The sequence below is a fragment of the Eschrichtius robustus genome, chromosome 1 (genome assembly GCF_028021215.1).
Source record: "Eschrichtius robustus isolate mEscRob2 chromosome 1, mEscRob2.pri, whole genome shotgun sequence".
Classification (NCBI taxonomy): domain Eukaryota; kingdom Metazoa; phylum Chordata; class Mammalia; order Artiodactyla; family Eschrichtiidae; genus Eschrichtius; species Eschrichtius robustus.
Genome location: NC_090824.1, coordinates 95432985 through 95458767, shown reverse-complemented (window position 1 = coordinate 95458767; position 25783 = coordinate 95432985). Strand labels below are relative to the sequence as shown.

Genomic DNA, 25783 nt, shown 5'->3' with positions numbered 1-25783 from the left:
TTATTTTTAATTCACAGGGAGAATGATGAATCAGTCAAAGAAGAGAAATCTGAATTAAAAGAAAAATCTACAGGAAATAAGAAAGCCAACAGATTTCATCCTTATTCAAAAGACAAGAATTCAGGCACTGGAGAAAAGAAGGGTCCAAATCGTAACAGAGTTTTTATTAGCAACATCCCATATGACATGAAATGGCAAGCCATTAAAGATCTAATGAGAGAAAAAGGTAACTATTTTTGATAAACCCATTGTTGGATTATTTTCATATAGAATGACGAGGGAGCTAAGCAAACTTTTTTTTATTCCTCTTAGCCACACAGACTCAAAAAATTGATTTTTTTGACACATAAATTAATCTTTACCTCTTCTTTCACTTGACACAATTTCATTACAAGGTAGTATGGATAAATGAAGTTTTTTTTTTTTTTTTTTTTTTGCCATTTTAGTGGGGTAGTAGCGAGCCAGCATATGCATGCCACCAAGAATTTTGTTAAAGTGATTGCTTTGTCTAGTTGAAGTTTTTATAGATTTTTAAAGGCCTATTGCATTAGGTAAGCAATACATTTAGCGTGTTAAAGTATGAATAATAAGGTCTGATTATTTTTTTTTCCAAAAGCTGTTTTGTTATTATCTTGGTGGAGTCTGGAATCTGGCTGTGGAATTCATTTTGTTTGCATTGTCATGAATGCCATGATGCTGTCTCTGCAGTTCTATATTAAAATTGCGTTACTGCTGTTGCAGTTTTGTTTTCAGAATAACCTGAAAACTTTCATTTTATATACATGGTTGATTTTGGGGAAAAATATTTTTAATACTTGATCTTGTAAAAGTTAGTTTTGTTATCTCTTGAAAAATTGAGTTTCAACAGTCCTGCAAACTACGTACTTGGTTTTGAGGCTGATCTCTTCTAATAAATAAAAAAAAATTTGCATTGGTGTATCTGTTGTAAGGTGACAACTATTTGATTGGTTTTATTCATTGACTTTATTTAGAAAGTGTGTGGCTTGCTGTGAAGCATGACTTGTAAATTTAGTTTACTGACGGCAAACAAGATTGAAGACATTCAGGTAGAAAGTCACCTTAAAACAGCTGTTGTGTGTAGGCGACCAAAGTTATTTGAAAAGTGCTAATGTTGATGTTTTTAATATGATAGGCTAAGGGACCACTTGTATGTACATGTGCATTTGTTCACCAACTATATCATGCTGGCCAAAATATGATCTGTAGCATGAATTAGGTTAATATGGTTGTTAGCTTTTTTAGAGAATGTGGATGATGTACATTTCTGAAAATTAGTTAAATTTACATAGCCATTGACAGGAGGTATGTTGGTCTGGTTTTGATTGTTGGTGAATAATAGGTGCTTTTCTGTAGAGTTGTGCACAGGTGTGCAGTAAAGCAAGATATTGGTGTTTAAATGTATTGTTTCTTGGTATCTTCCTTTTGTATGTCTTATGTAGTTGGTGAGGTTACATACGTGGAGCTCTTTAAGGATGCGGAAGGAAAATCAAGGGTAAGTGCTGTGGGCAATAATCTGCTTGAGGTTTAAAAGTTCCTCAGCAGTTTACTTTTTGTATAATACTTGTACCAGTTTTTGGAAACTTAAGTTTCATTTTGTTTTACTTTATTATGAAAGATTTGAGGCTTTATACTAGCAAGTCTGACACTTATACAAACCAAACTAGCTGCCTTGAAGGGATGGGTTTTGTAAATGCTCATAAAGGGCATTCACTTTTCTAATGCTCTAAGGTAATGCTTCTTAGCTAGTAGATTTTAATATAGGATTTTTTTTGTTGTGTTTTGATGTCTTTAAGGATATTTTAAAAATCACTGAATTGATAATATTTCCTCAGAGTTCTATGAGAGGCCTATAGCTTAAAGGTGTTAATTCAGAATGTACGTTTGAAACTTGCACTGAAGAGCCTAATTTGGTAGCCTGCAGGACTACATGAAAGGCAGTGCTCTGACCAATTGTTATGAATAACACTGATGATTAAATTGACATAGAAGGAATTGGTTGATAGTAGATTTTGATTTTTAGCAAGAAAGCAATATATTGAAGAATATAATGGAAAGCTTTTTAACAATGTTTAATTATACTAGCAAAAACCAGTTGGGTGCATGAGAAATAAAAACTTTGTCATCACATTCAAATGGCACTTTGAACAGTAATATTGACAAGGAATTATTTAAAAAATGATTCTACCAATTTGTTTCTTTAGCGTAGTTTTTTTTTTATATATACTTACAACTGGATGCTATTAAATTGTGTGCAGCCAGTTTTGAGAACTTTGTTTAACATTAGATTAATATTTCCTATTTTGATTTTAATAAAAATTGAAAAATTTACATCAAAAACTATTTGTGTACCATATATCTTTCAAAAATATTTGTAACAATGTAAAGATAGGTATTTGAGAGCCTTCAGTTACTTCCTTGAGTTACTCTTGATTGAATTTGTGGGATGACATTACTTTAGTTTTAAAGAAGAGTCATCTAAAAGTAAAAATGTGCTCCAAGCTTGTTAGATGCTAGATTCTACCATCTTAAATAGATAGATCTAAAAATTTACAGAAAATTTGTGGTCACGTGCCTGTTAGGTTCTGGAGGTCTGAAAGACAAAGAATGATTGTATTATTGATTTTTAATGATTTAAATGTTAGCATCTGCCATTAACTTCGTCTACTGATCCAGAACTTTTTTTCTTTTGCATATATTGACAAATCTACCTGGATATAGGGTTGTGGGTAAGAATTTTCTTTTTTTAAGTATCTTAAGTCAAATTTAAACTTATGATTGGAAAAAAAATCTTAGTACATAAACATTTCCTATAAATTTTTTCCCCATTAAGTGTGGTTGAATTCAAAGATGAAGAATTTGTCAAGAAAGCACTAGAAACTATGAACAAATATGATCTTAGCGGAAGACCCTTGAATATCAAAGAGGTAAGATTTCTTATATTTGGAATCATTTAAACATTTGAATGTAAGGACATGTCTTGTTTGGATTGTCATCTAGTAAGGTTATTTATCTGATTACAGCATTTTTTTTTTTTAAAGGGTAGATGCTTATTAAAGCATTATACAATTGATGATAGTTTTGCTTGTACATGATTTCCTATTTGCCCTTAAGCAGTATCCTATGTATATGATTTGTTCCAAGTTATTATAAGCAGGGGTATATGATTTAAAAAAATTACAGGACACAGAAATGTAAAGATGACAAACTTAAGGTGCTGACTTGACTTGGTATAAACATTTTCAGTTTTTAGACTGTTTTAGATTTAAGAAATATTGTAGATATTCTAGTTGATAATTAAAGTTTGCTTAATAATGCAAATTCCTTATGGATTTGAATAAAATTGATAATTCACTTTTAATAAAATTAACCTGAAACTATGCCAGATTAAAATTTAAGAAAAGTTATAAATCGGTTAGTGAAATTTATAACTGGAACTTGGAAACCCCTAAAGTGGAGATGTTCCCGTTGTATGAAACAGTGTATAAATATGTGGACAAAAGAATGATCAGAAGATACATGAAAAACTGTTTACAGTTAGGTGTAATTTACCTTGGAAATGATTAGCTTGAATAGAAGTCATTTTCATGTCTTTCTTTAGTTCATATTGTTGATCTTATCTGAATAGTTGATCACAGACCACGTATGTATATATCCTTGCTAAAGTCTGTAGTAAAAAATGATAGAGGATGTAACTTTGGGACCCTGAAGAGTTTCCACCAACATGGATACAAATCATTGTAGAGCAGTACTGTCAGTCACAATTTAATTTAGTATGATATTGGTTTGAGTCCCAGCTCTATCACTTTCTAGCTGTGTGACTTAGTTGAGTTATTCTCTAAACCTTAGTAATTATAATAGTATACAGATAATACTTACCTAGTTAGGGTTTTTATGAGGATTAAATGAGATACATTTATGAGGATTAAAAAAACTCAGGCTCTGGCATCAGAGAATCTGACCCAGGGCAAATTACTTAACCTCTCTGTTTTATTATCACTAAAATGGGTATGATACTAGAATCTATCTGATAGTGTTATGAGGACTCAAAGAGTTAATATATGTAAAACAATAAATGTTACATATTTGTTATAATTCTGTTATATAAAGCACTTAGCACAGTGCTGAAAATATTGTAAGTACATAGTAAATGTTAGCTGTAATAATAATTTTTTTTAACTTTAAAAAAAATTTTATTTATTTATTTTGGCTGCATTGGGTTTTTGTTGCTTTGCACGGGCTTTCTCTAGTTGCGGCTAGCGGGGGGGTTCTCTTCATTGCAGTGCACGGACTTCTTATTGCAGAGGCTTCTCTTGTTGCGGAGCACAGGCTCTAGGTGCACTGGCTTCAGTTGTTGTGGCACTTGGGCTCAGTAGTTGTGGCTCGCGGGCTCTAGCGCGCAGGCTCAGTAGTTGTGGCGCACTGGCTTAGTTGCTCCGCGGCATGTGGGATCTTCCTGGACCAGGGCTCAAACCCGTGTCCCCTGCATTAGCAGGCGGATTCTTAACCACTGCGCCACCAGGGAAGTCCCTGTAGTAATAATTTTGATTGTTGTTATTCCTGCCCAAGGTGGGAGTGTTACTGGTCCTTGGTCTCTTGTTCCTGGATATGAGGTGATAATAGCTTAAAATTAAAGGCCATGCTGCCAGCAAATACAGGTATCCCATGTCCCTTTATTGGAGTCAGCTTCTGAATTTCTCTAATTCTATTTGAGCCTAGGGGCTTATTCTTTCCTTTTTTTTTTTTTTTTTTTTTTTTTAAATATTTTGACTGAGATGTAGAAAATCGGTAGAGAAAGTTTAGACTGTTGTAATCTGTGCCAGCCATTTATTTGGTAATTTTTATGCGTAAGCCAGGACCAGTTTTCCAGAAATATGCTGATACCCTAATAATTCCCCAAAAGGTGACATTTGTAGAACAGCCACCATTTGGGAAATTATTATTTTGAGGATTATGACTTGCATTTTTATGATGTTTCCTATTCCTCTTCAAATGACCAGTGTTATATGGAATTCCTTGGCGGTCCAGTGGTTAGGACTCTGTGGTCTCACTGCCAAGGGCAGGGGTTCAGTTCCTAGTCGGGGAACTAAGATCCCACGAGGCGCACAGTGTGGCCAAAAAAAAAAGAAAAAAAAAAAAAGACAAGTATTTTAGATTCTGTGTCTTTTTTTTTTTTTAAACCGGAAAAAAAGTTTATTGGATGCTAAAGGCCCATATTGTTTGTGTTCTTTTAAGTTTTAGCACATTGTAGATCCTCAGTAATATTTCAGAGACCCTATAGTAGAGTTATGTGGTCCAAGTTGATATAGGATACTCCCATTTTTTACTTCCTAAAGAGAGAAATGGTTGAGTTTGGCCTGGCTAAATGATGAGGTGTTCTTTATTCAGTTAACTTTTTCGGATTAATATCTCTAAAGGTCCCTGTCTTGGAATTATCTGATTTCCACATGGGTGTCTGGGGTCAGTGCTGAGAAATACTAGTTCGAGTCTAGGGATAAGTATATTTCCAATGTTCATTAACAGATATTAGAATTGCATTTTTAAATTTAATTAAGTGAGGTTTAATAGCAGTTGTAAACTTATTATAGGCCCTCTCATAGCAATAGCAGGCAATGACTGGCAGGCTGACATCTAAGGAGAAAAGAGGAATAAAAATCATGCTATATAGTAGGTGGTTTTACATAATTTGTATTTTATATATGTTTTATGATATATGTGTGTTTATATTTTTGTGTGTATATATGTTTATATATATGTCATACCTAAAAAAATCAAAATATAACAATATGTTTTATTAATGTTAAGATGTGAAGGACAAACAATCTATCTTAATGGTTCATGAAGCATCTTCCCTGCTATGTCCTCCTCCTTACCCATAGGTAACCACTATTCTAAGTCTGTATTTGTGCAAGATTTTGAAACCTTAGACCTGAAGCATTTATTTATTAACTTAGAGTTTTATAGCATTCTTCAAAACGTTAATTTCTTTGCTTTTGTATTTCTTTTTATTTCTTCATGGTGATGGAATACATTGGATGCCAGAATACCTTTACTCTTACATTCACTTCACCTTCTATTTCCCAGCCTTCCTAGAAAATTTATTAAAGTCATCCAACTTTCTTTTTATTAGTATTCCCAGATGGAGGCCAGCAGAGTAGAGTTGATGGTTACATATATCATAATCATTTGGTGTTGCAGGTGATAGTCTATCTGTGTGTTTGTGTGGTTTTTGTTTTCTTTTTGTACTCTGCTTACTGAGATGAGTGAGAAGTATGTTTAAGCTTGCCTTTTTTGCTTTGTTTAAAGGCAGCATATTTCTCTTAAAAGTCAATGAACTAAAGAAAACAAAAACAAAAACCAAACAGTGTTTAGTACCGTTCTTCATACCTTTATCTCCCTTCTCCCTCCGTCTCAGATCATAATCATTGTTGAGGATGGAAAGAGTTTGGAAAGTGGATAATTGTATTTTGTTTGGGAATGAAATTTACACATTATAACAGTTCCCCTATACCCCAGTATTCCTGGGTTTTGTAACAGGCTGTTCTGCTGTTGAAAACTTTGAGTTAGTATGAATTTGGCATTACATTGGGCATATAGTGGTGAGAATAAGAGTCACAGTAAGTATTTTGTTCCTCTTTGAGTTATGTGGATTTATGTGTGTGTGCCATATACTTGTATACCTGTATGAGGACAAAATTAAACTAATTTCAAGTTCTTAAGTGACTTTAGTGATTGGAAAGAGGTATTTAATTGACATCCCTGGAGACTGAAATCTTTTGTCTATCCACAGGTTTTTATGGGACTGAATTCTCTGGATGAGAAAAAAGCTCACTCTTCAAGAGGGCCACTAATTTGAGCCAGTTGGGATAGCTGCTGTAGAATTTGAAGTTGTTATTTTAGTGATATAGACTTACTGATGTATCTAGTGGCATTTAACATTCACTGTATGTTATAGGATCCTGATGGAGAAAATGCTCGTAGGGCATTGCAACGAACAGGAGGATCATTTCCAGGAGGACATGTACCCGACATGGGATCGGGATTGATGAATTTACCACCTTCCATTCTCAATAATCCAAACATTCCTCCTGAGGTTATCAGTAATTTGCAGGCTGGTAGACTTGGTTCCACAATTTTTGTTGCTAATGTAAGTTTAAGCTTTACTCTAAAAATTTGCCATTCAGATATTTAGTTCTAATCATGAGATTATTTAATTAGATGAATGGGTCATAGGTTTATAGAACATTTTGCTTGTTTTTAACTAAGCAAAACAGTAATTATTGTAAACTCAAACCCAATTTAAGTCCATAAATATAAGGTCAGAGTGTAAATACAAGTATTTAGGATTTTTTAAAACAGAACTGTGGAATTTATAAACACTTAAGCAGTTCTTGAAATTATGTACTTACATTATATGTGATTTTTGTTTATATTGGTAAATGGATTTCTTTCTTTAGCTTTGATATTTGTGAATGTGCATGTTGTAGTTGGTTTGTCATTTGTTCTAAGCTTTTGAAAGTCAGTGATATCAACCATACTTTCCAAAATCTGAATTTCTGTCAGTAAAAATAGGTATGAAAGTTTCAAATGTACAAAACAGGATTGAGCAGCTCTGAGAGACTGTTTTGGGAATTAAAAAAATTAAGGGTAAGGAACAATGTAGATGTAGCTTAACCGTTCTTTAACAGTTTAAGATGTTTCTACGTGAATACTATTGATATACTGTTTAACAAGAATTATAGTTCTTTATATTTTTGAGAGTTTAGAAAAGATTTGTATTATTTATAAGTGGGGAGAGGAGTTAATAGGTATGTAACTTTATATAATTTTATATTAAGCTTGACTTCAAAGTTGGTTGGAAGAAGCTAAAGGAAGTGTTCAGCATAGCTGGAACTGTAAAGCGGGCAGATATTAAAGAAGACAAAGATGGCAAGAGCAGAGGAATGGGCACAGTCACTTTTGAACAAGCAATTGAAGCAGTTCAAGCAATTTGTATCCTGATTTACACTTTAGCATTATTTAATAAGGTTGAAGAAGTTTGATACCATTTTGTGGGGATTATGGAATTTAAGGTTGCCTGGCTTAGAAATGTGTATTAGAATTTGGTCTCCAGCACATAAAACCTTTACGATGTCCAAGTACTAAAGTCACTCTTAAAACTTGAATTAGCCATATTGTATAGGCCTGGTATGAACTTTTTTCTACTTTCTCTTCCTACCACAACTAATTGTATACATGCTGTTGACAGTAATGTAATTCATTGTACATTAATACAGTTGCTTTAAATGAAGCCTTGTTAATTTTCTTTTTGCAGTGGTTGAATTAAAAGATATTTATAAAATAAAACTATAAAGCAAAGAACTGAAGATTTTTGAGTATGCGGAAGAGACTAATACAAATAAGTAAAATACTAAAGATGTTTTTAAAAATATTGGAGATAGTCTGATGGTAAATATGATTATTAAAAATGTGTTTGTGTTCAAGTATAATTTCATAGTTGCCTAACTGGCTTTCCTTGACTGAACCAACAGCTATGTTCAATGGGCAGTTTTTGTTTGATAGACCTATGCATGTGAAAATGGTGAGTTCCTGTATATCACTTCAACTCTCCAACCTCTTCAGATGTTTTATCTGCTCTCTTCTATGTTACAGATCTTTTTAATTATATATTAACCATATAATAAACTTTTTTGCAATTAGGATGACAAGTCTGTCCCTCATGAAGACTACCGTTCACATGATAGTAAAACACCACAATTACCACGTAAGTAAAAGCTATTATTAGAAGTAATACAGACTGTTCTGTTTCAGTTTCATTATATGCTAAGCAAAACTTTATTTTTGTGCCTACTTCCCAAGTTGTCCACAGTTTGGTGTTTGGAGTTATGGAGCTAGTTTGGCATAATTGATTATATGTGACACTTTTCTTTCTTTTTGTAGTTTTTTCTGATTATAAAAGCAATATATACTAAAAAATTTGTTAAGCTCATATGTGAGGGGGAAAAACATCGTTGTGATTTTACCACCCATAAGTAACCTCCATTATAACATTTTTGTGCATTTCCTTCCAGTCTTTCCTTCTAGGTGTATTTTTCTACATAGTTGAGAACTACCATATAAATAATTTTTTTATTTTTTTGTTTAACAAAAGCATTATTCTATGTTAAAAATTCTTTCCAAAATTTATTGGCTGTTAATAATCTATCATATGGATGCTCCATAACTATTTCACTGTTGTATATATTTTAGGTATTTTAACATTTTCCCTTTAATCACCAATAGAGTTTTTTCTTTTTCTTTCTTTTTGTATACAAATCTTTGGTATGTTTTTGGTTATTTCCTTAAGATAGATATCTTGATGTAGATTTACAGGTTTTCAGGTATGCTCATTGATCAGTATTATCAAATTGTTTTCCAAAGGATTATAAAACAGCAATATGATGTACTTAACATCTGTGTCTCAATACCCCATGTTCAAAATGAAGATGCTTGATAGTACCTACTTCATGGGGTTGGCATGAGTATTACATGAATTAATATATAGTATATGTAAAGCACTTAGAACAGTTCTGGCATAATGTAAGCACTCGGTAAATACTATCTCGTGTTCTCTGTTTCTTTGGGTTTAGTCTCTTATTTTTGTCCTAACTCCTTAAGTTGAATGTGTACTTCACTAATTTGCAGCCTCTTTTTTAATACAAGTAGTTATGACTAGAAATTTGGCCACTATATACAAGTTTTGCTATAGAGTGTCTTTATTGTGATTTAATTTTTATTAAATTACCATTATGATTTCTTCCTGAGTCATATATTTTTGAATTTCCAAATGTATACGTTTTTTTCTTACTAATTTCTAACTTAACAGTATGGTCATAGAAGATGGTCTCTGTGATTCCTTGGAATTAATTAATTAATTTGGACTTTGCATTGTGGCCTAATATATGATACATTTTAATAAATACTCCAGGTGTGCAGTATACTGTTCTGTATATGTCCATTAAATCAAATTTGTTAATCATTTAAATTATATCTCTGCTAGTAATTTTGTCTGCTTGTGCCATCAATTACTGAGATAAGTTTATGGTAAAATCCCCTGCTATAATGGTGAATTTGCATATTTTTTCTTGTTTTTACTTGAACTATTTTGAGACTAATTCAGTAGGTGCATGCAGGTTTAGAACTGATATATTTTCTTAGTGAATCAAGATTTTATCATTATAGAGTGATTTCATACTTAGTAACTACCTTTAAGTCATTTGTCTGATAGTAATGTAGATACAACAGCTTTGTTTTGTTTATTCACATTTGTAGATTTATTTGGATTAATTCCCATTATCTTATTTTATGTTTTAATTTCTTTTTTTTTTTTTTTTTTTTTAACAAATGTTTATATTTATTTTTCTCCTATCTTTCTCTTTTGGTTATTATCCTGGATATTTTAATATGTCTATATAATGTCTGAAGTTAATATAATTATTCTCAATAGTAGAATGACCTTTGAATGCTCTAATTGGAATCACTTTCCTACTGAATTATGTGCTATTATTGCTCAGTGTTTTAGTTATATATTGCTTTGTTTCCAGTCCCACAAATTAGGCATTATTATTACTTATCATCTGCTTTCACAGGCCCTGGCACTATTTTTTCCCCCTGAAGCATGTATTTTAAAAGCTCTTTCAATGAGTATCTGTTGTCAGTAAATTCTCTTAATTTTGGTTTGTCTATAAATGTCTTCAAAGATAGTTTCGCTGGTTATATAGTTTAAGGTACTTATTTTCTCTCAACACTTTAAAAATATTCCAGTCTACTGGCTTCTATTGTTGCTATCGAGTCAGCTATCAGTTGAACTGTCCTTTCTTTATAGATTAGCTGTGCTCTTCATGTAGCTGATTTTAAGATCTTTGTCTTTGGCATACAGTTTTACTACAGTGTGGATGTGGATTACTGTTTATAGGGCTTTCACAATTGAGAAATTAGTTTTTTAAAATAAATTCTCGAAAATGCTCAGCTTACATGTCTTTGAATATTACCTGTTCTCCCTTTGTAGGGCAGTCCTTTCCTGCCCTTCCTTATCACTCAGGGTGTCATCTTTTAATATCCTGGTTTTATAAAGTAGGGGCTTTCGATTGACTTTTCCACTGTTAGTACTTTTCAATTTATTTAGATTTAAAAATTACATTCATACTTTTATATCTGTTCTTTTCAAGATTTATGGTTTTATGTACTCTATTGAGATGTAATATGAACTCATAGACTTTAACAGAATCAGTTTGTTGTTTTAAATAAGTTAATCATTATTAACCTCCCTATTTTTTTCCTTTCTCCCCAACCCGCCACTTCTTTTTCTCAAATTATTATAACTTGGTAAGTGGGGGCCTCTCATTTCCTATGCCTCTGCTATTACTTTCTGGTGAAAATGGGATTTCCCAGATCCATGAAGACTTTTCTTGTTCAAAGACATGAGATTGGCCTACTTTCAAAGAGGCCTGATTCCTTTTAGTGAAGAATGATATCAGGGATGAAAATAAGAGTTTTAGGTGTAGACATGAGCATTGTTGATAGTCAGGTGTGCTATTGCTTTGAACCATTTTTAGGGACTGAGCTAAAAAAGATATTTCTTTTACCAGGTCACATTGCTCTTTCTCCAATTTAACACTACATGCTTCTGTACTCTTTTTAAAAAAACATATATAGTATATGGTTTTCTCAGCCCTTACCACTTACTAATTGCTACATTGACTAGCAAGAACTTTTAAGCCAAACCCAGATTTAGGAGAATAAAACAGTTCCCACTGCCTTTAAGTCATCAGATTATCTTCTTACAGTCTCTTTTCAGTGAACTTAGTTTAAGAGAGAAAGTAAAAAGAATACTGGATTTAGAGACAGAAAACTTGAATTCTACTCTTAGCTTAATCACGTAGTTAAATGGCATTGTACAAGTAACTTAACAGTCTCAAAAATTACCTCATCTGTGGATAATAGATGTGAAAACCCTGTATACCATAGTATATAAATAAATTAAAATACCATATAAATATAAATAAATATATTTATTTATATAAATAAATATGTCAATGATAAAACTAGGTAGTATAACGTTTGCTTTATTCAATGTTTTCATGTTTGTTGACTTTTTAGTTTGATTTGAACCATCTGACAAGTAATTCCTAGGTTTTAAGAGGGTCTACAGATTCAAGCAATATTCTTATTTTCAGATATGTATGTCATTTATAAGGTGGTTCAAAATCCTCTTGGTATTTCATTACTCTTTTTCAGTATGCCTTTAACTGGGATATAAGATGGATCTGCTTCATAAAACACTTCTCATTAGTAAGTGATATTATAGTGAGGCTTCAGTGTGCTGCATTCCAATTAAAAGAAGAACTGGTGCTCTTATTTACAAATTTGCCAAATTTTAGAAATACTACTACAGGCATACAGCTTTAAAAAATTTTTCAGTGCCAGTTAGTTGATGATATATAAGTTGGTAATAATATTCTTATTTGTGTTTTAGGTGGTCTTGGAGGCATTGGAATGGGACTTGGTCCAGGTGGACAGCCTATTAGTGCCAGCCAGTTGAACATAGGTGGTGTAATGGGAAATTTAGGTCCAAGTGGTGAGTATTCTAACTTTATTATTTCTTTTTAAATGATGCATTTGCTACATTGTAAAGCTTATATTTACTAGTTTGTAATGATATTTAAAGGACTGTAGCTTATAGTTGAATATTTAAGATGTTACTTTAGTCAGAAAAAGGAATGAAACCTTGGAGAGCAGAGAGCATGAAAGAGGTTGAACAGAAGGTCAGGAGGGTTCCTCTGAGGCCAGCCACGTTACAGGTAGCCTTCTAGCACTTTGGATTTTGAATTGTCTTTAAGGTAGAAGGAGAATATTCAACATAGTCTATGCCTTGTGTATCATGGATATACAGTATTTGTGGAATGGCTGAAATACTACCATATAAGCAATTAAAATTTGAATATCTAGTTGGGAGGGTAGCTTTTCAGATAGCTGTTTGACTATTCACGTAGACTAACCTACAGTTTATCTTTGAAGATTGATTTTTAAACTTTTTGGTTTCAGAACCCTTTTATACTCTTAAAATTTGTTGACCCCAAAGTGCTTTTGTTTATGTGGTTATATTTGTCAATATTTACTGTATTAGAAATTAAAACTTAGAAATTTAAAAAAATTTACATATAACAATGATAAGCCCATTATGTGTTAAAATAAATGTAATTTTTAAGAAAATAAATTGTATTTTCCAATACAAAAATTAGTGAGAAGAGTGATATTATTTCACCTTTTTGTACATCTCTTTAGTGTTTGGCTTAATGCAAGACAGTCATGCTCTTACATCTGCTGTTGCATTCAATTTGTTACAGTGTCATCTATCATGTAGTTTCTGGAAAATTCCACCTTATACTCATGAGAAAATGAGAGTAAAACAGTCAATATCTTAGTGTTATTTGGATAATGAAGGAGTTTCAACCTGTTGAACCCTCAGAGGTCCTTAGACCATATTTTGAGAATTGCTGTTTTAGTTGATGGACTAATTAATGCTATCTGGTTTCTATTTTTGTTGAGATGCTATAGTTACATTTTAAATTGTGAGGGTAGTTATGGTAATCATTATGATCTAAACAGATGGAAATCTTCTCCCTTACTCTTAGGCCCTCTACCCTCCTAAACACATACTATTTTTATTCTTTCATTTTTTACTGCTCCCTTAGCTGCCATGTTTAAAGGAGTCCTTACTTTCTGACCTGATCTCTCAATCTGCTGTAGTGATATTTGTGTGTCTGAGCTGAAAAAAAAAATGAACGATTACCTAGTCCTAGGTATTCTCTAACTGAATGTGAGTATGACCAGTGAATTTTGTTTTCTTGTCTAATAAATATTCAGAGAGGCCTTTTTGAAGACTCATGATTAGACAACTGCTGCGGCATAGCACTTTAAACCGTCCCATCTGTGCCCTGCTGCTTCTCTAGTATTCCACTGTGATTAGACCATTGGTATCTATTTTGCTGTGTTGCATTATGTCATTCTTCAGTCATTAAAATAAGATTTACTGAAAGTACATATTGTGTATTTTATTTGAGGTATGGGAATGGATGGTCCAGGTTTTGCAGGAATGAATAGAATTGGAGGAGGTATGTATAAGCATTTGTTTTTTTTGTATGTACCCATCACCATGTTTAGTAAGTTAGAAACTATGTTGAGAATTCCAAGGGAAACAAAAGTCATGGTTTATTGTTGGCTCACGTCCTAAAGGCTGCTAGCAGAAATTGAGCCTGGTACATACTTAAGGGATGTGGGAGGTGATGTGTTAGGAAGCAGTTGCACAAGGTAGGGTGGATGAAGAGCTTTACTGATGAGACTTAATATTTACAAAATGTACCTTTCAGCTATATAAATGACAGATCTCAAACTTAATCTTTATTCCATAGGAATTGGGTTTGGTGGTCTGGAAGCAATGAGTAGCATGGGAGGATTTGGAGGAGTTGGTCGAATGGGAGGTAGGTAAATGTATATAGTGGGATGTGTATGCTACATTTCATTTTCCCCATTATTAAAAACGTCCCCCCTTTACTTAGGAATGGATACTGTAGATGTTTTCAGAGGATGTATGGGCACCAGGGGATAGGGCCAGGCAGAGCGGGACTGGGATATCTGTGGCATGTGAAGTAGGTTGGGTAAATCATGGACTTCTTGTATTGTGACTTTTGCTGTCATTACAGTTTAGTTTCAATAAGTTCCTAAATGGATTACTGTTTACTGATAATACTTGAAAAAGGGTTAATTTGTTGCATAATCTTTTCAGAGCTATACCGTGGTGCGATGACTAGTAGCATGGAGAGAGATTTTGGACGTGGTGATATTGGAATAAATCGAGGCTTTGGAGATTCCTTTGGTAGACTTGGTAGGGCTGGCTGTTTACTTCTTTTCTTTTTGCAGGTTGTATTTTTCGAAGTTTGGCTGTCTTTTTTTGTATGAAAAATTAGAAATTTATAATGTTTCGTGCAATTTATTACTTGAAGAAAAATACTTCAGAGGTTTTAATGTACTAGCTCTCTTTTTCAGTGTCTTACATATTTGAACCCTATTTGTAGAAGACTTTATACTTTTCAGTTATTGTACATCTTCTGAGAGCATAATACCTTGGGAATTTTAAATTATGATTATTTAAATTAATTAGTATATTATCTTTCCATCCTTGTTTAGGCAGTGCAATGATTGGAGGGTTTGCAGGAAGAATAGGAGCTTCTAACATGGGTCCAGTAGGATCTGGAATAAGTAGGTTTAAATTTTACTAGAATTTTACAGTAATGTTTGAATACTTGCAAAAAACTTTGCAAGAGTAGTTATTGTAGTGTTGTAATACTTTGTTCTTATACGTTAATATGACTTGTCATAATTTAGAAATAAATTTTGATATTTATTGAGCTTTACTGATTTATCGCTGTTGGAAATTTCTAAACTAACTTTGAATTTTACTTCTTTGACATTTCTAAACTAACACCAGAATATGTGTTAACTGTCACCCAATTCAAGAACCTTTATTCCAACTAAAGAATTTGGGGCTTTTTCTGATCATATGTCACGAACAACATTAGCTTTAGCACCAACTCTGTTTCTTTGCTTATTCTCTATAACTGCTATTGGAGACTAGCTTATTTCATCTGTGAAAAAAAATTGTGTCTTTTGGTAAACACAGGTGAATCACCTCAGATCTAACACTTCTGGAGACCTCCTGAGGTTGAGGGCAAGGTTAAAAAAATGCTTATTTCCTTGCTTCTTAAACCTTTTCTTTGATAGAATCAAGAGTACTATTGTTGCAAAACTGGGGAATGCCAAATTTCTTCCGTCTGTTTCCACTACTACGTTTTAGGCCTTATATTAAGCCTTAACACAAGGCTTAGTTTTTGGCCCGTGTTGCTTACTGAACCATGTCTATGTGAGCTCTCCATAGTTACCGACTTCCTTTAATTGATTGAAATCTCACAAATAGGAAACAAAGTCTACTTGAACTCTTCTAAGAGTGAGTTAAAAAAATCTTGTCAGCTGAAGATACTTACTTCCATTGTACCGTGCTTCTCATTTCATTCCTTCTTTTCATCATCTTTTCAGCCTTGGCCATTTTCCTGTTAATTATAACTTCCCTACCTTCCTTTTTCACCTCAGTGTTCATACTTCTGTTCCCCTAATTTTATATTTGTTATTCACAGCATGCCAATTTGAGGGTGATGTTAATTTTTAGAATGGGGATATTAGGTATGAGAAAAAAGGATACGATTGAGAAAGAGTAGGAGTGGAATAGTTAAAGGGGACTCGACGTATAAGAGTCAAGTGGGTACGAGCTACAAGCTAGATTTTTAAGCTCTGGCTAAAGGGTGTGATTCCAGTTTTTATTGTTATCTCCACAAGTTCTGTATAACATAGAGACTAAAAGTTAGGTTTTTCTGTGGTTATTGAAAATCGAATTGATATGAAAAGAGCAATTGTATGCGAAACAAGATACTGAGGTGAAAGGTAAGCTAGGAAAAGAATATTATGTAGGACAGTATGATGAGAGCAACAGTTGATGTGTTGGAGTTGTAATTATTTGAATTTACCCCATATGTCTTTGTTCTAACAATTACTAAGCTTGGTATTATTAAAAGATAAAAATGAGGATGCAAACTACTATACCATTAATGAATAAAATTCATAGAAAATAAAATTGATAGAAAATTTATGTAACTTATGTTTTATGATCAGAATATAATTTTTTAGAAATGTATATGTATAACAGAATGAACAGATTCAGTTAGCCATTAGCATTCAACTAACTGAATATATACAAAATTAAAATCTGTTCCTTGGAAGATTGTTATGTTGTGTGTATAAAATAATTTTGTTTATATATTGTCTAATTACATAAATGAATTAATTTTTCTCTCTTTCTTTCTCAAAAATGATTCTCTCCCTCCTCTTTCTCTCCTTCTTCCTCTTCCTTCTCCTTTTCCTTCTGTTTTTAAAACAAAAACACCAAACTCCCAAATCCTCCCTTCCCTTCTTGAAAATCCAGGTGGTGGAATGGGTGGCATGAACAGTGTGACTGGAGGAATGGGGATGGGACTGGATCGGATGAGTTCCAGCTTTGATAGAATGGGACCAGGTATAGGAGCTATCCTGGAAAGGAGCATCGATATGGATCGAGGATTTTTATCGGGTCCTATGGGAAGCGGAATGAGAGACAGAATAGGCTCCAAAGGCAACCAGATATTTGTCAGAAATGTAAGCAACTAAATGTAAAGTATACTTAAAATTATTTTTCTCCTTGTATATCTGTTACTAATACCTTTTTTCATTCTAGCTGCCTTTTGACTTGACTTGGCAGAAACTAAAAGAGAAATTCAGTCAGTGTGGTAAGTATGCCAATGACTGTAGATATATTGATATTGATTATGGAGGAAAAATTGATTTTAAACTTTTAAATACTGCTTAGACCTTTCTTTTCCTGTCCAGATGCTTATTCCTGGGTAGTATGACAGGTTTAATTCCACTTCAAAGAAATGAATTATTTTGCTATCCTCTGACGTACAGCAGTGCAAATTAGTACTAAATAACAAGATTTAGAGTAGAGTCTGTCATTGTCTCCTGTGGATAAAGAAAGGGCTTATTTTATTACCTGATTTTTAAATGGTTACCATATCATCATTGCTTGAATTTAAAAGGATGTTTTTTATGTGGGAAATACTAACGAATGGTATATTTATTTCTTTGTTTATAATGTAGTACAGTGCTTTGTCAACATGACCCAATGAAATGCTGACATCCAAGTGATATGGAGTTAATAGATGAGACCCATTCTGCGCACTCTGTCACCTATACAATAAAGGAAACTTAGTTGATAGCGTAGAACCCACTGCCTAGAATGCCTTAGACAGGTACATTCTGGTGGCCCTTCTGTTTTTTTATAAACTGTTCTTGGCTATAATGATACTACCTATACAACCGTAATATGTTCATTAGGTCTGTAGATGATTAGGTGGTTTATTACTTTTAAAAGAGGGCCTTTTTTATTGTAATGATGAGAGATTTAGTGTGAGTAGGACAAAGTAACAGATTTCCTGCTAGTATTTTTTTGCTATTGCATGGTAACCCAGAGAGTATAATTATTAATAGTACAACTATGTAGGTGGGATATAATGATGAAAAATAGCTAAGTAAAAGTGGTACATTCAACCTTTGAGAGTTAATGGAAAGTTAAGAGTATTTGGAATACATCTTTAATTTCTGGAGATCATGAAGGGGATAAGTTTAGTGTTCGCCCACAAAAGTAGCCTTTGTAGCCACTGTCACAAGGGATCAAAGTGATCCTTCTGGAAACAGTTCTCTAATGTGTTCTCAGAATACTTTATACCTAACTTTCTTGTAGTAATCTGTTCACATGTTTTCTTCCCTCCCAGATGGAGGCTCTTGAGGGCAAGAACCATCATCTTTTTATTCTAGCACCTTTCGTTGCCTCTGCACGTATAGTAGGAGTTTATTAAATGTTATGAATGAGTTAAGCATTCTGAAAAGATCTTCATTCATTTATTTGGTTATTTATTAAGTAAATCTACAAATACTGCATTTTTGGTAGTCATGCTCGTCATTAGGATTAGAAAGGGGAAGAAAGTAAGATATTACCCCTGCCCTCAAAGAACATACAGTGTGGATCTGTCTACAGTGTTCTAGTGGCTCCTTTTTGTTGATCATCTTTTTATTTATAGTTTACATTTTATTCAAAGAAGAGAAAGAAAATTTTTCTTGATAAAAAAGTTGTTGTAAACAAGTCAACTAGTAAATAGTCGCTACTAAGAGAAAGCAGAATTATCAAGTTGTTTTGAGGTGTTGGTCGTCTTTGTAGGAGTAAGGAGATCTACCAGGATGAGTAAGCAGCATCTAGCCATGAATCCCATAGGCTACAGGGGAAATGAGCATATCACGGCCTTAGTGAGATCCATCAAATGAGGAGCAGTGGCAGCAAGTATAGATAATCCCTGCTGTTGTCGTTTCAGTGAAAAAGAATCTCCAGATGACATATGACTTTATTTTAAAAAGTAGAAATGAAACAAGATAAAGAACAAGGTGGGGCAAACAAGTGACGTTAGTGAAAATGTGACTAATACTGAGTTGACTGTTTCCTCGTACGGAGGCAGATTTCCTTTCAAGATCAGATATGAGCAAGGCTTGCAGCAAATTTGAGGTCTTTTGGTGGGCTTGTATACTTGTTGCTGGCATTGTTTTGACAGAAGGACATCAACAATTCAAAAACATTTTTTAAAAGCAAAAACTAGTCCCCAAATCTACATTTAAAAAATCTGTACATTTTAGCCAATAAAATAAAGTTCTTAACTCTGTTATTTTAGCTCTATTTTTTTTTTTAAGGAATTTATGTAATTTTTTTAAAAAAAATTATTTATTTATTTATTTATTTATTTATGGCTGTGTGTTGGGTCTTCGTTTCTGTGCGAGGGCTTTCTCTAGTTGCGGCAAGCGGGGGCCACTCTTCATCGCGGTGCGCAGGCCTCTCACTGTCGCGGCCTCTCTTGTTGCGGAGCACAGGCTCCAGACGCGCAGGCTCAGTAGTTGTGGCTCACGGGCCCAGTTGCTCCGCGGCATGTGGGATCTTCCCAGACCAGGGCTCGAACCCGTGTCCCCTGCATTGGCAGGCGGATTCTCAACCACTGAACCACCAGGGAAGCCCCTTAGCTCTATTTTTATGTCCCTTTTTGATCAGTCTGTATTATATCATGAGAGTAATGATTTTTGTTTTTGTTTTCTCAATTCTAATTGTAAAAGCTTTTGACTTTCAGATTTATATTAAGGTAATACCGTACTAAATAATTTCCTACCATCTTCCTGTTTTTAACCTTGAACTTACCTTGATGGAAAGGAAGATAAGTTACAGTAATAATTTATAGAATTAAGTGTCCAGCTATTGACAACTATGGAAATTATCTGGCTTGTATGAACTGAACCATCTATTTTTCTGCCATACCACTTTATTAATTTTCAAATCTTAGAGCTTTTCTTGGAATGGAAAGTTTCTTTTTAACCTGCTCCAAGCCAGTAGTGGCCCTTTTCACAGCAGAAGTCAGTTTTTTGCTGTTTTTTTAACCCCCTCAGCCCAAGGTGAGTAAGTATATTCTCTTGATTACTTCTTAGTAGGAGTCTAGTGGTACTCCATGCTCTCCTCTAGACAGTAACTGCTAGTAAATGGCCCATCAGCGAACCCTCTGATTATTAAATGTCTAGAGTGGTTAATTGTCCTTGGTGGGGCAATTACAAAGATTGAGAAAATGTTGGAGTATGAGTTATATAACCCTCAATACAACATTTCCTTAGCGGGTATAATTCAGGAAAAAATGTGTTCAGATACCCCAAATATAACAAGATGAGAAGGAAGTGAGTATAGTAAAGTAGATCTTCTTTTATTTTGCTATATGTAATTCCTCAGAATACACATTTTTAAGAAGACTGAGTGTAAATAACTGACCCATTCAGAGTTGGACCCCACATTAGTTCAGGTTGTGTTAATGAAGTCAAATAGGTGTAGTTTTTCAAACTTCCATATTGTCTATGCACTTTAACTATACTCTGGCTTAGTATGTTTTAGAACTGCAGTGCAAGGAAAGCCCATTCTTAATTATTCCTGCTATAAACCATGCCAAATATAACGTTGTTCCACAAGTTTCCATTATTTTCATTTTTTACATCAGTATGCTACCTGTTAACTGCATAGAAAATGGAGACTTGTGGTGGATTTTATTTACTAAAACACATGGTGCTTCAAGCATGACTAGTGGACTCTAGATTAACATAACAGTAAAAATAATGCAGTAAGAGTAAAAACAATGTATGAAGAATATTCATAGATAGTCACTTTCTTTTGTTTGTAAAGAAACACTCAAACTTTGTTTTTTGTCTCCCATATCATAATTATAGTTTCTTGTAGGATATCTGATTTTGCTTTCTTGTCCTGTGGTTATGTTACAGCTGTACTTTGGAAGTAGGTTTTATTAAACCATTTATTTATTTATTTATTTATGCTTTAATTTGGTCTGTTTTTAGATATGCTTTTACATCATCATTTTGCAGAGTATACCCCACAAGATTACTTAATAGGCTGAGTTAAATAAAATAGAAAGTTTTCTTTTATTGCAGGAAAGTCATTTTTTGTAGTTAGTATATGTAACAGCAGTATCTTTGATTACTGTAATACTGATTTCTCATTGCATACTCTTTTATCTTACACTGTTGCTAAAATAGCAGCCCTATTTTGTTTTTCTTGGAATCACATAAGATCAGTAGATATTTAAGTCATTTAAGAGTCCTCGGAACATGTACAAAACCAGAGAAGTCTGATTTTAATTAATTAAAACTAAATTTTTTTCTCCTCAATTATTTATCTTTAGAAAAGAAAATATCTCAATTGGTGTTTTTATGGGATTAAGAAGAAAGTTAGAAAACAACTTTCTAGTTCTATACCTAGGGGTTTTTTGGGACAATCTAACCGTGAAACAAGTATCTATAAGCCACTTTCTCTATAAACCTGAGTGTCCAAACTGTAAGAAGGTTCAAGTATCTTAGCTGATAGACCTTGTCAGCTAGAAAAGCCTTGAGATCATTGTGAGGTCAGGAATTTGGTGGTTTGAGTCATGGTTCCTAAACAGAGAGGAAATTTAAGAGAAGAAAAGAGAAACTTGTCCTGGGAGATTAACAGATTTTGCAAGAGATTATTACATATTTTCCTTTGAAGTTTTGAAGATTTCTTGCTTGAGTGAACCTTAGTATTGCTAATAAACCTATGGTGGGATACTTATGTTAAGAAAAACAGGTAAATTTAGGATAATGAAGAACCTTTAACCTTAAAAGCTCTTGAAAATTCTCCACAGTCCTCTTCAAAATCACTAAAGAGCTCCCATTTACCAAGGTATGCTTCTTTAATTAAACTTGCTTTTTTTTCAGGTCCCAGCATTTGAGATACTAAGAGGACTCTGGAAATTGCTCTGCATTTGTCTTTAAAGCTTTAAAAATATATATATATATATAGATAGTCTCCAGTTTCATTTTATGATGTTTGTTAGAAAATGTGATTTCTGTATTTTTAAAAAAATTTTTTTCTTCCAGTTTCGTTGAGATATTATCGACATATAGCACTGTATAAGTTTAAGGTGTACAGCATAATGATTTGACTTACACATATAAAATGGTGATCACAAGAAGTTCAGTGAATGTCCATCATCTCATAGATACAAAATTAAAGACATAGAAAAAAAGATTTTCCTTGTGATGAGAGCTCTTAGGATTTACTCTCTTAACAACTTTAATATGTAACACTCAGCAGTGTTAATTATATTTATCATGTTGTACATTACATCCCTAGTACTTATTTCTCTTATAACTCGAAGTTTGTACCTTTTGACTCCCTTCCTCCAATTTCCCCTCTCCACTGCCCCCCCCCCCCCCCCCCCCCCGCCTCTGGTAACTACAAAATGATCTCTTTTTTTTCTCTGAGTTTGTTTCTTTGCTTTTGAAGTATAATTGACCCACAACCCTATGTTAGTTCCTGTTACACAATATAGTGATTCGATATTTCTGTACTTTTCAAATGATCATCACGATAAGTCTAGTTACAATATATCACCATAAAAAGATATTACACAGTTACTGACTATATTCCTCACATTGTACATTTCATACACGTGACTCATTTATTTTGCAATTGGAAGTTTGTACCTCTTAATCTTCCTTTCCTATTTCTTTCTTCTCTCCAGCCCCCTCCACTCAAGACAGCCACCTGTTCCTTCACTGTATAACTGTTTCTGTTTTGTTACGTTCATTTCTTTTGGTTTTTAGATTCCACCTATAAGTGAAAGTATACAGTATTTATCTTTCTCTGACTTATTTACTTAGCATATAATACCCTCTGGGTTCATCCATGTTGTTGCAAATGGCAAGATTTCATTCTTTTTTATGGCTGAGTGGTGCAGGCTTAGGTGGCTTCCATATCTTGGCTGTTGTAAATAGTGCTGCAGTGAACATAGGGGTGCATGTATCTTTTTTAACTAGTGTTTTTATTTTCTTTGGATAAGTACCCAGGAGGGGAATTGCTGGATCTTATGGTAGTTCTATTTTTAATTTCTTGAGGAATTGCCATACTGTTTTCTATAGTGGAAACACCAGTTTACAGTCCCACTAATGATGCACAGGGGTGTGTTTGGTTTTTTACCTGTTGTAGGTTAAAAATTTTTTGGATCTACTTTAACCATACAATAATTTCTCTGGGAATTAGTCTTTTTTATACTTTTAGAACACAGTTAAAGACTGCCTGGCTTGGGTTACAGATCATGGTTTTGGTTCAGTGTGATATTTATTAACTTGAACCATTTAATTAGTATTGAGTGGGTGAGTGATTACCTATCAGTTGGTTTTAAAAAAACACAGTAATGGGGCAGGGCGGGGATGGATGAATAAACAAAAGAAGAAAAATAGTCTAGGATGTTGTAGAAATCATTCAGATCAAAATCATTCAGATCAAAATTTAAACAGGAAAAAAAAAATCTTACCCATGCATTGGGATTAAAAATTCATCCCATTGCCTGGAAAGGGCTTATGCAATTTTTTGATAAGCCCTTTTTAAAATTAATTAATTTATTATTTTGGGCTGCATTGGGTCTTTGTTGCTGCACGCAGGCTTTCTCTAGTTGCGGCGAGCGGGGAATACTCTTCGTTGCAGTGCACAGGCTTCTCATTGAGGTGGCTTCTCTTGTTGCAGAGCACAGGCTCTAGGAGTGCGGGCTTCAGTAGTTGTGGCACGTGGGCTCAGTAGTTGTGGCTCGCAGTCTCTAGAGCGCAGGCTCAGTAGTTGTGGTGCACGGGTTTAGTTGCTCCACGGACTGTGGGATCTTCCTGGACCAGGGCTCGAACCCATGTCCCCTGCATTAGCAGGTGGATTCTTAACCACTGTGCCACCAGGGAAGCCCAAGCCCTTTTCTTTGCCTTCCTCCCTTTTCCTTTTTTTGTCCTTTTATAGAACTAAATATGTCTGGCTCTTTGATTTTATTGCCAGACTAAAATTAGCCCATAGTGACCTGGCAACTATAATATTCAAGGGGAGGGAAACATTCTGGTAAGTAGTCACACACCTCACATCTAAATCTGTGTGAACTGGGTTATCATACATCCTTGTATGCCTGGGGATAGCCTCAATGTTTACATCTGTTATTTGTGTGTAATTATTAATAACTCTCCCTTTTACTCTCTGAAGTTTCTGGTTTGGATGATGGATTTTTATGGCCACGTATTTTGATAAATGATATTCATTTATTTCAAATACCAGTCTGTATAGAGTCAGTAGTGATATTAACTATAAACAGAACCATTGTCTGGTTTTCCTCCTCCTGGAAGCTTCTCTAAGGTTCTTCTTTGTGCTCTTATCATCACTGTTTTCTACTTTTATTGATTCAAATCTACAGTATCTCGTCCATTGCCTGTTTCCGTAATACACTTGGTGCCACTCTTAACATGTGGAGTTCAAATTGTCATATTGAATAAATGACTTTGGCACTGTGGTTGAAAAGCAGAATTAGCGGAGCTCTTTGTGGCCTGGTAAAAATTAAATTTCTGGGCAGTTGCTACTATTTTCAGGGATAAAAGAGTGAAATGGAGGATAAAAGGGAAGGAAGAGAGATTAGGGGATTGGGCATAAAAGAGCAATTGTTTTTCTAAAAATAATTTTGTTTGAATTTGTAAGTTTGTTATTAGGCATGGTGCCTTGGTGTCATTTTGTGCCAGCTCACCTTATCTTGCTATAAAATTCACTTTAGAAGTAAGGATTTAACATTAAAAAATTTTTATTTTAATAAAATATTAAATCCTAAGCAAATTTATTTTGATTTCAATTTTGTGTATTATAACCTGTATATATTCGTTACTTTATATGAATTGCATTATATTCACAATATAAAATGATGAGAATAATGCTTATATGATGTGCTGTTTTAAAATCATTGATGTTTTTAGCCAAGTTGTCATTTCATTGGCTATGAGAAATTTCAAACCTGTGTAGTGAAATGGAACCTGTTTAAACAGACTAGTAATTCTATAATTTTTCTTTTACAGGTCACGTAATGTTTGCAGAAATAAAAATGGAGAATGGAAAGTCAAAAGGCTGTGGAACGGTCAGATTTGACTCCCCAGAATCAGCTGAAAAAGCCTGCAGAATAATGAATGGCATAAAAATCAGTGGCAGAGAAATTGATGTTCGCTTGGATCGTAATGCATAATTTGAAACCACGGTTGGAACATTCTTACATCTGTTTTGCTGAATCTCCTAGTAAAAGTCATTTTTTTAAGTAATACTGTATGCTTACAAAAGTTGTAAAGATGAACTTTTAAAACTCCCACCAGCTTTTAACAGTATAGTGTTAATATACTGTGATTTTTGTTAATCTCAAGTTTGGATTTTTAAAGACAGCAAGTCTGGTCATTCAGTTTAAATGAATGGTTATACTATTTTTAATGAAATAAGCCATTTTCTTGTTATTTTCAGTTCTGCATAGTGGGATTTGTTTGTCCAAGTGTCCCCAGCTTTTATCAACTTATTGTAAGGTAAAACGTAGATGGTTTTTTCAAAACTTCTGTTTAATATATGTAATTGTCCTTGAAAAGAAAGGGCTCAGACAAATTAGGATATGATTTTGGTTGGTTTTAAATTTTTGTTGGTGAT

The 25783-nt window shown here is 33.6% G+C and overlaps 1 protein-coding gene across 2 annotated transcripts in view; it reads left to right on the top strand.

The window, feature by feature from the left end:
* The window catches only part of MYEF2 (myelin expression factor 2), a 30685-nt gene extending 5180 nt beyond the window's left edge, over positions 1 to 25505 (top strand). Inside the window, exons 2-17 of one of the 2 annotated variants that reach the window (XM_068551150.1) lie at positions 18 to 226; positions 1461 to 1513; positions 2740 to 2747; positions 2852 to 2945; positions 6974 to 7165; positions 7857 to 8010; positions 8550 to 8599; positions 8719 to 8782; positions 12533 to 12634; positions 14121 to 14171; positions 14469 to 14537; positions 14843 to 14941; positions 15244 to 15315; positions 17090 to 17298; positions 17378 to 17429; positions 25177 to 25505. In XM_068551150.1, the coding sequence (XP_068407251.1) occupies positions 18 to 226; positions 1461 to 1513; positions 2740 to 2747; positions 2852 to 2945; positions 6974 to 7165; positions 7857 to 8010; positions 8550 to 8599; positions 8719 to 8782; positions 12533 to 12634; positions 14121 to 14171; positions 14469 to 14537; positions 14843 to 14941; positions 15244 to 15315; positions 17090 to 17298; positions 17378 to 17429; positions 25177 to 25340 (1642 nt within the window). In that variant the 3' untranslated portion in view covers positions 25341 to 25505. The remainder of the gene's footprint in view (positions 1 to 17; positions 227 to 1460; positions 1514 to 2739; positions 2748 to 2851; positions 2946 to 6973; positions 7166 to 7856; positions 8011 to 8549; positions 8600 to 8718; positions 8783 to 12532; positions 12635 to 14120; positions 14172 to 14468; positions 14538 to 14842; positions 14942 to 15243; positions 15316 to 17089; positions 17299 to 17377; positions 17430 to 25176) is intronic. The other variant, XM_068551158.1, reaches the window with a different exon arrangement.
* Positions 25506 to 25783: the final 278 nt, after the last annotated feature.